The sequence below is a fragment of the Ascidiella aspersa genome, chromosome 1 (genome assembly GCF_963924565.1).
Source record: "Ascidiella aspersa chromosome 1, kaAscAspe10.2, whole genome shotgun sequence".
In the NCBI taxonomy this organism is placed as follows: Eukaryota; Metazoa; Chordata; class Ascidiacea; order Phlebobranchia; family Ascidiidae; genus Ascidiella; species Ascidiella aspersa.
Genome location: NC_139447.1, coordinates 10835283 through 10849538, shown reverse-complemented (window position 1 = coordinate 10849538; position 14256 = coordinate 10835283). Strand labels below are relative to the sequence as shown.

General features: G+C 36.8%; 1 protein-coding gene across 1 annotated transcript; it reads right to left on the bottom strand.

The window, feature by feature from the left end:
• Window positions 1-4946: 4946 nt before the first annotated feature.
• LOC146167456 (uncharacterized protein KIAA0930 homolog) lies at window positions 4947-12273 on the bottom strand. The gene is made up of 10 exons (XM_083389117.1): window positions 12081-12273; window positions 11329-11456; window positions 10352-10456; window positions 10139-10222; window positions 9937-10038; window positions 9723-9863; window positions 9039-9203; window positions 7303-7486; window positions 6636-6743; window positions 4947-5526 (listed from the first exon to the last, which is right to left on the bottom strand). The coding sequence occupies exons 1-10, from the start codon at window positions 12184-12186 to the stop codon at window positions 5453-5455; spliced, it is 1197 nt and encodes a 398-aa protein (XP_083245243.1). The 5' UTR covers window positions 12187-12273; the 3' UTR covers window positions 4947-5452.
• Between the last annotated feature and the right edge of the window lie 1983 nt (window positions 12274-14256).

The following is a 14256-nucleotide window of genomic DNA, read 5'->3' as shown; positions in this document are numbered from 1 at the left end:
CTTTTATAACTTTTTGAGTATAAAAATAGAAAATATCCTACAAATCACTAAAAATAAAAATATTTTATATGTTTTTTTTCTATTAGACTGTCTTTTTAAATTGCTTTCTAAGGCGCAAGCTCTTGTTGGTCGTAAACTTAGTCACCGCAAAGCGTAATATTGTTAAAGCTTTTGCCAAAAGTGTTGCGTTTTAACTATGTTCAAAATGTTTTATCACATTTTTGTGCAATGACTTAAGAATCTAGCATAGTTCGTCTTTTTAAGCATTACAGTGTTTGTTCGCATCATTTTATTGAATAACGGATCAGTCTAATTACAGCATATGCGTTAAGACTATACTTTTAAAACAACTTCCTCTTTGTTATGGACATTCTAATAGTAGGTACCGATCACAAAACCCGGGGTTCGTTTTAGCATAACACCAGTAGACTTTAAGAGTTAATGTGAGCAAACCTGTGTTTATTTTTTTTTTATTTCTATATGTAGTTTTGCGCGAACGCACAATTTTTTTAATTTATCACGCCACAGATGAAGCTTAAACAATCTCCAGCACCAGTGGTTGGTTGTTAACGGCTTTTAGAACGTCCTAATTCTTTCGTCTATTAAAATTGCTTTCTAATTTTCTTTTTCTATAACTTTTAGTACTGTTAAACTCCAGTGTATTTCGCCGCGCATTTTTGTTTATCTATCGCAGCGATTGTATCAATACTTAGGGTCCTTATACCACCGCTAAGAGGCGGCATTGCTGACAAATCTTCGGTTCAATTGGTCTTTACGCATTTTGCCTCACAAAAGGCCCCGATCTCACTGAAACGAACGACGTAGCATCGAAAACAATTGCAAGCCCATCGGGTCGTTTTAAGTGTTTCCTGCGATCACACTGAAGACGCTATAAGCGAGTTCGACTAAAGTTCCCTCCGTTCAAACTTCCCGTCAACAGAACGCCTTCCTATTAAAACTGAGCGTGCGCGCGCAACAACCTACGCAGCTGGACTGACGAGCAATGCGTCGCCCACCTTCGTATTTATTCTCGCTATCATGACCCATAAATTCAGAATCCAAATTCGCGCAACCGAGAACAGGCGGCTCTGTTTTCTCGTTGGGCAATAAAATGTGTACGGGGACGTGGCGGCTGTTTGCTTTGTGTTATGATGCCATGTTCCACGAACGGTATTAGGATATAGCGAATGTTCATGTGACATCCCTGAAACCAGATCATAGATACATTACGAAGCAACGTATAACGAGCCTTTGGGGAGTTTATCACCAACCACTACTGTAACGCCACCAAAATAGCATTTTTGCAAGAAAACTCAATTGTCGAATAAATATCAAAGTGAAATAAATTTTTAAATTAAATAAAAAGATAAAAAAATGAGAATACCTGATTTGCAACTGTTTTATTGGCCTACAGCCCTTTGAAAAAAAATTGAGTAATGAGACACTTTTTATAGGTCTGCTATAATTTATTTAAAACGTCGGTTCGTTTACAAAATTATCCACACACCTCATAATTTACACTAAAGAAATATCATACACAAAGTTTGTTCAACGCCTAGCAATATGCATGCTTGTCGGTGAGATCCGCAAATAAAAAGCATATGGTTTTAATTAGCCTATATGCCATTGTGAATAAAAGTAAAATGAAATAAAAAAGCTGGAGTCAGGTTGTTGAATCATATAGCTAAGTTCAGCCAATTAGGTTATTGGCTTCCAAAGTGAATTTTAAATCATGAAGTCGGTAATAAATTTGTCTAAAATACTACCGAAAGCACCGCCACGTGGCTCTTAAGTATAGGCCTAGGTTTTATTTGAGTTATTTTGGATGTGCCAAATTTTCGTTTAGAACATATTCTAGAATTTTGTCGTGATGGGTTTAATTCGGAAGTCGCGCAGTGTAAATACAAATTCGCTAAATTTATCTACGCAATATTGTGGGATGCAAAATTTAGCTGAGCAAACGTGTGTGTTTAAGTGAGAAAGAAGCGGGGTGATATTCATTTCTGCCTACGTGCAAGTACAAGGTGTGACTCTTAGTAGGAACCAAGTAAGAAGTGTACAGTGGCTCTTGGTCTTTAACTGGTTGACTACCCCTGGGTTAGAGACTATACAGAATGCCAAATATTTTTATTTTTGAAATAGGTGAAAACTAAAGACCAATACTTCCGAATGTTTTTTGGGGAATAATTTTTGTTATTCTTTGTTGTATGTAAGGATCATGTCTAAATAAACTTGTTGTTATTGTAAAATCCACGACATAAGGATTATTAAATAGCAAATAAATTAATATGTATATTTTATCTGCGGATTTTTTCGGACTCTCGTCAAAATGTTCTTGGCCTTAATTCCTCATTACATTATAAATGTTTTAGGAGTGTTGGTGGCGTGCATTAACGTTATACGTGGAATAAGTTGGCTTAACACTCGCAGAAACTTTCCCAAGAACTGTGCGCATGAGTTCTTTCAACAAAAATGAAAGTTGTAACACTAGTTATAGCAGAAGGGCAAATGTGTTACCAATCGCTTGTAACCGTGATCAAATAAAAGTTTACCAGCAGCTAGGTCGTGGTCACAGTTTATTGTTATTTTTTAGACATCTTAAACACCATCAGCGGAAAGTAGGCATAAGCGTGCGGATTATGTCCTTCTTTACGTTTAACGAATACGGTTGCCGTCGGGTGGTCAACACTTTTTGTCCAGACTTACTTGTTGACAGGGTAATTTGCTTCTGAAAACATAATTACCAGTGTTGCAATGACCGAATTCAAAGACTTGAACTAAGTGTTCTTTAATCGCTGTTTTTAAATGACTTGATTAACTTAAGTATTTGTGTAAAATAACTTAAAATGACTTAATTTCAGCAATTTTGCCAAATTACTTGACTTTGCCTGGGGTCATTTACTCTAATACGACTTAATCTTAGTTGTACTTTTTTAATAAAAATTAAATTGTATAGATTGAAAGACGTAAAAAAATCCTATTTTGTTTTGGTTATGTTTCTGGTGTTACTATGTGAAATATTGCTTTAGATCGAATAAATATACAAATGTAAATAGTTCAATATTTTTTTAGATGCCAATATACCTGGACTTTGAAATAACATGGTATGGCAACATCTTGCAATGAAACTTGACATTTTGTAACATGATTTGAATGGGATTGGTGATTTCAAGCTTGTTACAAGTTACAACACTGATATTCATATAGGATCTTAGAATTTAAAGTGCGAACGGGGCGTCATTTTTATTGGAGTTTAACCCAGGGTTTGGCGCGACACACGTTGGCAGTCTGCTTTTTAAATAGTTGATGTTTGTTTCAGTTGATGTCCTAGTTTGTTGGCCAAATATTTCCTCCGAGTACAGGCGCGCCGGCAAATTTGCTTTTCCTCTTACGAATGAGGACGTACAGCGCTCAAGTCACATGCATGCGCACTCGACGTCACGAGGTGCCGTGTCAATATTACGTCAGCAGCTTCGAAAAAGAACCTTTTCGGCGCCAATAAGCGAAGGAGAAAATTGGCAGGCGTTTATAAACTCTTAGATAGTTTTAAATAAATAATTGCCTTGCAACGCAAATGTGCAAACACATGACGCAACGACGTATCGGCCTACTTTGGCAATAAAGCAGTAAAAAATCATTTAATTTGGATGAATGAGTAAGTTAGCTTGCCGACAGCCGGGTTGTTTTTAAGATCCGCTAAGCGTACGCTAAAAATAGCCACTTTGTACCCTGTGAGTTTGAACCACTGGAGAGGGGTCACTGCCCCCTCTTTGGAGCCACACCCCTGGCGCACAGTTCGCAAACAGATAACAGTCGAACGCTTATATAGTGTGACGTCACGTGAATGACTGTAATATCGCGTTTGTCACGCAAATGTTTATAGAAATAGATTGGTTAAACAATAAAATTACTGTGATAGATAAAAGAATCCTACAGGATCATTTATATAGAATTCTCCTTGTTAATACAAAACTTGTTAATCCAACCTTCTGTCGGGGGATGTTAATTGCGCCATAACCAAACTGTGACTACTTGCCTCTAAATTATTTGACACAAGGTAGAACATTTTTGGTCTGCGGCCGGATTACCTGTTAGACTTGCATCCATCAAGTCAAAGCGTTTATATGGTTGGATAAATGTTATATTGTATGTTGAGGTAGGCTTTTAGCATTAAACTTTTTGTAATGATCTAGTATCATCGTTATTTCAGGCACGACCTTCAGATTTCGACATAAAAATTGCAGATTTATGACGTTATACTTACTAGTTGGATATTAACAGGCCGAACAGTTAGTTTCCTGCTTTAGGTAATTTAGCTTCAGGTGCCGTTTTAATACGGGTAATACCACACGCGCACGAAAACCAAAAACAAACTGTCGTTTTCGAAGCGACATTTACGATGGTCGACCTTTTGAAAAGAGATTTACATCGCGCAAATAAATATTACCGGCGGAATAAGGGTTTCGTTTCGTGCGAGGCGGGGTACAGGCTTCGACCGGCCGACAAACAAGAGTCAATCATTTACCAAAGCTATACATGACGACTGCAATATTTGCACTTCTTGTTCGGTAAATCATCTATTACTTGTACGGGGTTATATCTGTTAAGGCTTTTCGTTAGGCAATGCGATTGATTCTTTATCAGCCTACGTATGTGCGACTGCTGGGCGCACGGTTATGCGCTGAACGTTGCGAAATAGGTTATGCTTTACTATGGCGGATGTTTATTTAGCAAGTTGGACATGCGCATCCGCAATCTCAATTTTTAGCTGCGACAAGTCGCAGTACATAGATAATTACTCTGTATAGGGAACATTTTAAAAAGACTTGTTTTCCTCGCTTATCCTTTGTAACTTTATACTTTGATTATCTTGGTTAAAACTATGGTTACAAACAACGATCAATTTAAATTCATTTATTTCGAAAATCGAAAAAGGAAACGTTGCATAACACAAATAAAAGTGCCTTAGGAGAACTGAACATAATCGGTGAAAAAGTTGACGAAGTACCACCAGCCGAAACACTGATTAAATAACGCGGCCTTAGCAAATCAAAGAACTTGGCCTTGGTGAAGCAGCCTAAAAAGCGATAAGCAAAACGATTTGCGCGGAAGAAAGCTGGGACGAATGCAAAATACAATTTCAAACATCAAGTGATCAGGGAATTGCGCTATTGTTTTTGAAAGATGACGCAATCATATTGCACATTTTTTTTTCAGGGTAAGACAAGCCGGATCTTGTTATAATAAGAAATCGAATAGGACCAATAACTGGCAACAGGAACAAAAGCACTTGAAATGCACAAATGTTGCTAGAAACTCGTACAGAGCGCATAAAATCAACGCATCCAGCACCAACAGCGTTTTTTTATACTCACAAGGATCAAATGTTGAAGTTATGAGTGGTCAGCATGGTTCTTTTATCAGACCTAGCGCCGATGAAAATTGAAACGTCTTATTTTTTGTGCTCGATTTTGTGTAAAACCGGCCGCTTGGCGCTCGATGGCTTTTCAAACGACTGGAGGATATCTAAAGTAAAACAGGTTTTTAAAAGAAATGGTAACAACAATGTTTGCTAATAGGGTTGTGCGATACTTAAGTGTTTATTCCGATACGTATACCCGATATAGAAGTAAGTGCGATTCGGTCCGATGTTATTAATATGGTTAAACAAAAAACATACGTTCAATTAAGTTGTGCGATGGTAATAATTTTCTGGATATTTGGCCGAAATTTTACTTTTTTCGTTACGAACCTTTTTATTTCCCATTTTTAAAGTAACACTTTCTGCAAAGTTTACCTTACGAAGTAGAAAACACTATACGTTGAATCGCAAAATACCGTAGAAATGTACAAACTATATTCATATCGTATCACCACCGACATCGCCGGAGTATCGGACGATAATCGATACCACCACTTGCCATCGGATATTATCGGACATCACTATTTGGGTGTTACTTATGTGTTTTAAGAGCAAACAAAACAGACCTACGTGATAAACATCGCCCTGTAATGTTCAAACTTGAATTTTAAACTCAGAAATACCAATTATACGAGGTAATAGCAATGCGCAACTTTTGTTTACTTTTCGGGTTACGCAGGTTTGTGATGCTGTCAACAGCGTTGCCAGGCCTTTCTTGTTTTCTTGGAGACCAGAGTGACGAAATATCACGTGCTGTCTCAGCCATGACGTCACGATTAGCACTCCCACGTTTGTTTACCGAACGCCACAGAAATCCACTTTAAACATTTATCCGGCGACCTAGTATCTTATCGTTGCCGAACCGCTATCGTTAAGTAAACACCCGGTTGAAGTTATTTCGGTTGGCATTCGGTTGTCTGCTTTAGCGACCCCTTTAACCTTGTTAAATTCGACTTAGATTTTGGATTAGAAAACAAAAGAAACTTTGTCAGACTTGCACCATCATATACTTTCACCACGATACATAAGCCCATTGGTGTCAGCGACATTAGGTTGAGTTCGAGGAAGTGTAATTAAGTTTCTTGGAATAGAGTTTGTTTAATCATTAAGCGAAGTGTTGTATGTACTTGACCTTTTTATAATAACGGTGGCAACACCGGTTTGAAACGTTTAACAAAGGCGTACCCCAACCTTTTTCTCAATACACACTTACCCAAAATAATCTTGTGCCAAGGCAGCGTGACGTAGGTTAGGTGAGTCTTTAGCACCCCCAGTGGCGATTTCTCCTCAGTGGGCGACGTCGGTAGGGATTGCGCCACTTCTACAAAGAGTTGTAAAAAAACTTCTGTTTTTAAACAGGTAAAGTAACACGGGAACAGCATCAAGCGCCTTTTCAGTTATACGTGTTATAGATAAATCGTTATTTTTAGATATGAATATCAATTGTAAGTTGTTTCCGATATGATTAAGTGTAACTTGTTCCGATAGAAAAACTAGATATTTTGCGATAATGCCATTCCTGTAATCAAATACGCAATATTGTAAGTTCTTGTAAAAAAAAAGTTCTTGTAAACGTGATTTATGCTCAAGGAAAAATTTGCAGAAAATTCCTTTGAAGTAGAAAAAAGTTAGATCAAATTTGGGATCGGGTAGGCGCCCAAATCACAATATTATCGGATGTAAACCGATCGCTTCGCCTCCTGTCCAAAATTATCAGACATACTTAGATGTTATACGTCAGGATATTTCGTGATAATTGCACAATTAATATCATTGCAATAAAAAGCACCATTGTACAGAAAACATAACTCGAGAATATTTTTTAGTGCATACTAAACATATGTCTATTATATATTTAGCTACACTTGCATTCAATTCACCTGGCCGCGAATTGCTTTCATCCAACTTCTTCAGTAGACTTTCCTGAAAGAACTTTCCCTTCCACTTGCCTTTCTTACTTCGGTCGCCGGCGTGACTTTCCGACAGCTCTGGGTCCGACCTTGCGGTAGGGAAGGGGTGAAGGGGGCATGGACCCACTGTGGATGACGTGCCCGTGCAAGTGCACTGTAACAACATTTAGTGGTGAGTGGTTTCAGTGCGACGATTGGTTTCGATAAGGGCGGGTTTCTCAGAAAAGGGGCTTCGTTGTAACAACTGCGATTTAAAAACATTGGATCAAAATTTAAAGCTTATTTCGTGCACAGAGTACAGTACGGAAATTTTGACGTGAGAAAAATTAAAACGTTCATTTTTATTTAAAGCAGTGTCTCAAACTGTGTGCCACGATACACCAGTTTCTACATTATGGCATTTTTCCTATTGCCTATAGCAGTGGTCTCCATCCAACCTATGGGTCGCGACCCCACAAGTGGGGTCGCCTAAATGTTTTCTGGGTCGCGCCATCCCTTTTTCATTTTCTTTACAGTGACATCATACTATTAATTGTTACTGACTACATAGCAAAGATAAGCTTTTGTTTGTTCTACATAAAATAAGTGTTTTAGCTGTTAAGACCTGCTAGGTTACAAAGATTTCAGCAAATATTTATTTTTGGACTTCGATACAATTAAGTTCCCCGACTCTATCCAATTTTGTGAGTTAACTATTCTTTCCGTTCTCAACCACATAGCTATGTTTAACGAAATTTAGCGCAATGAGCATATCACAAAACGAAACATCGTAAATCGCTTGGAAGTAGAGCATGCCATGCGATTATGCTTACGCAGAGTGGAGCCGCGTTTTTACAACTGATGGACATTATGCAGGCGTAACCATCACACGAAATGCAATTTAGTGTTGAAACAAATTTAAATTTGGTGTTCTTTCGTGTGCTTAATTCAAATTCATAATTGAAATAAAACTTCCTAAAAAATCATTTTGGTACACATATGTAGCCACAGTTCTCTGGAAATGTGTATAATTTACGCATATTTGCTCCTGTTACTTAGTTCCAACATTATTATAATTATATATTTTTTATTCCTATCTGAAAAGAATGGGGTCGCAATGTAAATTCGGATTAAATTTTATTTAAATTGGGGTCACTTATTAAAAAGGTTGGAGACCACTGGCCTATAGCCCTGTATTAAGGGCGACTGTAAGTTAACTTATGATATTACTGTTTCGTAGCAAGTGGGCCGTGTATTCGTTTTTTTTTTATTGTGTCGCGGGCCTTTTTTAAGTTATTTAGAACCACAAAAGAGACATTCATTTGTGAGTTGATAGTTTTTTCGAAATCAACCCACGCTTTGTATAAACAGAAAAATCGCATATTTATGCATAAAGCTATTTAAACCTTTTTACAGTTGCACTGAATATGTGATATTGGAAATCACCATGACCCTTGCAAGATAAATGTCGACCTCAATTCCTGCTAAGTAAAAGCAGAATAGTCTAGCAAAGCTAGCGTTAAAATCTATATAAACATTTCACCGGCAAAAGCGCCATCAGCATATCTCAAGTCGAATGAATCCATATAAAGTGTCCGACCTGAATTACTGGCTTAGCTAGTCTATTCTACTTTTTAATGAAATGAAAGGAATCTCATTGATCAAAAACCAGACTTGCACGCCTAAACATAACATACCGACGAGGTGACGACATTAAATGTCTGTACCTTCTTGACCTGAAGACCGGCCGTTTCTTCTTTGGTGCACTTGCGAATGGCCATTTCCGCGTAACCTTTTCCGTTTGGTCCCTTCATGCGAACGAACTCCACCGGCTCCTCGGTTTTAGCCAGCCCAAGCGACATCACTTGCGTCCAGCTGATGTTGTTCTTTGTCTGTCATTGATCAGATAAACATAAGTGGCAGCTTTAAGGGAAAGCAGCTCCTTGACTTAAGCCCATTTATTGTGGTGGAAAAAAGGATTAAAAAATCGACTGCCTTTAAAAAGTCGTTGTATAGAGTGACTTGTAAAGCACAAAAGTGTAGGGAAATAACTATATTGCGCTTTGCTCTTCAGACTTTGGGCAGTATATATCATCGCCTTCTTGTTCCTGATTATTTACATTTCTTAACTGTTACATTGTACGTAAAAATTACCGCTGCTGGTTTAAAAAGACATGAAAGCAGCCTTTATGTGGTATAAACAGTGCAGTGTTTATATTGTGGGTAGTTTGACCTTCTGAAGTTTTGAGAATATTTATGTATTAAAAAGGATATAGAAAATATTCTCAAACTAAAAAAACTTTTGTAAAAACTATTTTGATGTTTTAGTTATAAGTTTCTATTTTACAAAGAGTTTGTTATTACATCATGGTAATGGTAAACATTATGTAGGTGTAAAACATGAATCATACCCTTCTGTTATATACTTCCGTTAATGCTTTATGGGTGACTGATCCCAAAAATATAACACTTCCAAACTTTTTGGATTTGTCTGATGCCACAATTTCAACACAAACTATTTTGCCTTGATCCAGGAACAGATCATTCCATATCTACACAAAAATATACATATTTTTGTGTAAAAAACAAACACAAATCAATAATGAAATTGGAAAGGTACAGTACCTCATCAAAGCTATCAATGGTAAAGAATATGTTGGGATAGCACAGTTCTGCACCCTTGCCTTTTTCTTCCATGTTATGTCTACTTGGTGAGGCATAAACTTGCTGTTAAAAAAAAACAAGCATATGAAGGCTAAACTAAAATTGGTAATGGTACTTACAATAAACAAAGAAAAATATGATATTGGTATTTTTGTGCCCATACCTGAGAAACTTTTTTGTGAATGACAACATTATACTGAGGACTGCTTTCTTTTGTGCAAATCGCACAAGATAGAGTATACTCCAACTGTAGATTATAACAACAGTGATTATTACCTTTCCGAAGTTGAAACAAACTGATCAACTGTTCTCTAAGTTTATGAATAAAAATCTTATCACTAAGTCTGATAATCAATATATATTTCTAATACTTAACCTGTTGGAGAATCAGGTTAAGATAAACAGTTTCCGTCCAATCATAGTTGGGATCACCAAGACCAGGAGCTTTGCTTGACTCTCTGCGAAACACTTCCACCTCAGTCTGTGAGCAAAAATTGTACTAGTTAATTAATTTCAAGTTATATGAAGAACAATATTTTTTTAGTTGCCATATTTCGGTGTTTTCTAAAAATATTGATGATGCTCATCGGAGTCAAATATATTTATGTGGACTTCAGCCCTAAAACTGAAATAAGAACAGCATTGATGCCGGCATAAAACACTGTTTGGAACAAGACCAAAATAGAACTAACTACCTAATAGTCAAAATAACATCTAAATCAGAATAAGTCCTAAATCCAACAGAATAAGAAATAGCAAGAATCTGGCTTATACATCTGTTTACCTAACCCCAAACCCCACCCCTTATTACATCACTAACTTTCCCAATAATTTGAACCCTAACCCATTCTCTAACACCCGTTACCCACCTCTAACCCCAAACAGGGCTAAACAAAACAGCAGCTCCCTAATGGCGCCGTTTAAACTAAGGCACCCAAGCATCACATATCTCCCTACAGTTTCTGGCTTATTTTCGATCATAGGCCTTACTACGATTAATTTAGGATTTATCCCGACAGGTTTATGTCTTATACAGACAATTAGTTTTTACTCTGTGGTGGATGCTACTATACATTTGGCTTTATTATGTAGTTGGTCCTAATTATTGTGATGGTATTATTGATTTCTGTAAAAGCGCAATAGTAAGTATTGTTGATTTGTAAATCTTACTGTATGTTTCCATTTAACTTAAAACCAAAAACTGATTTTAGCCAAGAAAGTTTTATCTTAATTTTTCATGGATTAACCTAATCACTTAATGTGCAAAAAAGAGTCTGCTTTGAATTCTGATTTAAGGCAGATTGTTTTACTCAAAAAAATAACTCGTCAGCCTAAATGTAGGCATTTACTTACATTGCTTTCAGAGCCATCAGGTTTTTTCACATAGAAAAGCAGATCATCGTGGTTGGGATTGTTTACATGTAGAAAATACTTTGCAAAAATCTTTGTCCAAAAAGCGATTGGTGCAACATTTACAAAACCTAAAAAAGATATTTAATCTGGTTTATGATTAACAGTTAGATATATTTTAAAAGGTTTGCATTGTTATCATGTTTGAGACCAATTACAATTTACAAAATTAGTCATCAAATAAACCACTAAGTTTGTAGACCATATTATTTATTCTGTTTCACAATGGGTTCCATAATATAAGGTATGTTTCACAAAATAAAAAGTTTAAGTTAACACTGATGCAAATCATGTTTACAAATTTTATGTGTGCCTAACAGTTTTGTCTATAAAAGTGTCCTAGTATAATAGCAAAAAACTCTATCAATTATAAAGAGGGTTGTTCTGACAATTATTTATTCTGTGCCGACGTTTCGATAATCTACCCAGGTAATCTTCTTCAGGGCATATTAACTTGTGCCATTGCCGAAAGGTGTAAATACAGTGAAGAAAACGAGGCAAAAAAAGGAAACAAGGCGTGAATAACGTCAAAACGTGATAACCGGCTGCAGCCTTTTAATGGCCGCTACTGCACAAAAATTGATAAGGCACAGAATAAATAATTGACGTAAGAAACCTCTTTATAATTGATATTATGCCTGGCAGCAACAGTATATTAAAAAAACTCTATGTCTCAGATTTCGACAAATATATACCATCTTGTTGTTGTTTTTGATCATTGTCGACAATTTCCTGAAGCATTTCAACAAAAGTTGACAAAGAGGCCTGAGATCCAATGCATGTTGTTGTGGCCTGCTCCATTAAAGAGAGATGTCAGAAAAGTTTGCTTAACAGCTTCTTTTTTTTTTTTGGACAACGTTTTATATTTTCCGGAGAATCTTACCACATTTATTTTATCACTAACAAAACGAGTTGTCAAAGTTTAAAATGTAGGAAAGGCATAAATATGGGTGTCTAGAATCCTACCACAGTTATAAAATAAATGCACAATATTTGGGTTAGGGTGCAAGTTAGCATTAGGTGTGGGTGGGTCAAGTGTTATTATATTCTTTCTTTAATAATAATACTTGACCCACCCACCCTAACCCAAACGCTAACCCGCACCCTAACCCAAATAATGTGCGTTGTGATAGGATTCTAGACCAGCGCCAAAAAGTGTTTCGAATTTGTAATGCGTAAGCTCTATAAAAAATTACAATGTATTGTACTAAAATAGGAAAATAGTATTTGAGTACGACAAAACATGGCTGCCATTTACTATACTTTGATATCCTCAATAAACAGGGTATTTCCCCACCTCATTTCATAATTCTTTTATATAAAACAAAGACCTACTGCAGGGGTGTGCAACTGTTCATACTGCTGAACCAAATTAGTGTATTCGGGTTAGACCACAGGTCACTTGCATATCTCGTCGACCACCTGTTAGTGACTACCACGAAAAGAAAACAGTTTTGTTTTTAGTTTGTTGCGAATCAACGAAAAATATTTTAAAATCACTTTAATGTGAGCTTTGAATCTGGCTTACTTTCCCAACAACCCTATCCAGGTTCACCTGAATTAAAGTGCTTGGACCCCTTGGCGGTAATTTAAGGTAAATCGCATTCCACCTCATACTGTGGGTATTCTCATAAACTAAACATTTACGTGCTACAAGGTGACCTAGACTTAGGAACAGTCAGGAAGTTTTTATATTTTAACATTTACCTGAAACATTTAACGAATGTTTTGTCTTGCGGGCCAAAAAACAAAGTAGGCCGCGGACCACATATTTTGGTTCCGCGGGCCACAGGTTGCACGCCCCTGACCTACTGTATAATCGTTCAATGTACTGTAGGCCCTTGTTTACATAACATAAATAACAAAAAGCATAAATTTAATTCATAGAATATTCCAAGTTCGATGCGCTCATGGGTCGTATTTACATTATTAAACCTAATGCGCGTTATAGATTTACTCAGGGAAGTTATCTTGTTGCCTGTGCTCAGCATTGTTGGTACCGTATAGTGAATTTACGCTAAATATATATAATAAAAACATATCACAATCAAAAACGTGCACATCTCACTTTTTTGTATTTCACTGACGAAAACCATTCTTATATTAAGCGAAGCCGCTGTGTTCTGCATCAGGTTAAAGCCGCAGTGTTGGTTTTACAAAGCCTTTGGAAAAGTTTGTTTTACTTGTGACGCAAATTTTTTTTTATCGAAGCCAGTTTATTTGTTTATTTCTACAAATCAGGGCTGCGGAGTCAGATTAGCATACGGTGGATATTTTCGTAAATGAATGAGTTGTATATGACACCCCTATAAGTTGATTGTTGCATATCCACCGCGGTGTGCGGGCTGTCGAGTCAGAGCCGGACTCGGGACTCGACGAAATCGAGCATTTGGCCGAAGTCGGATATTTTATATTACTCGAAATCTAAAGCTGAACTGAAGCGGATTCCAAAAACATCCTTTAACCCAAACTGAACCTGAACCGGAAAGGTCAAACGGTTCGACTCCCTGCTCAAAATGCGCCAAGTTTTGCAAGAAATACAGGCCGATGAAATATGTGTAACGTAACAATTGTCAAAAATCCAAAATGATCGTCGCAACATGACGTTTTAAAATTGAACTAATGATATTATCTTTTAATACTCCATAGTAAACAACTGTATAGTAACTTTAATTTTTGCTGTTATATCGTGCAGGAGTACACGGAAAATGATTGCAACGAGAATATATTTCTTTGCATTTCGAGCGTTGCACTTATGTGAATAGTTCCGTGATACGGTATCGGAAGTCGCATCATGCTGGCAATTCACGACCAATGCTTTTTCATAAAAATGTTTGTGACGCCCTTAAATGTCGCGAAATCTTTTTACTA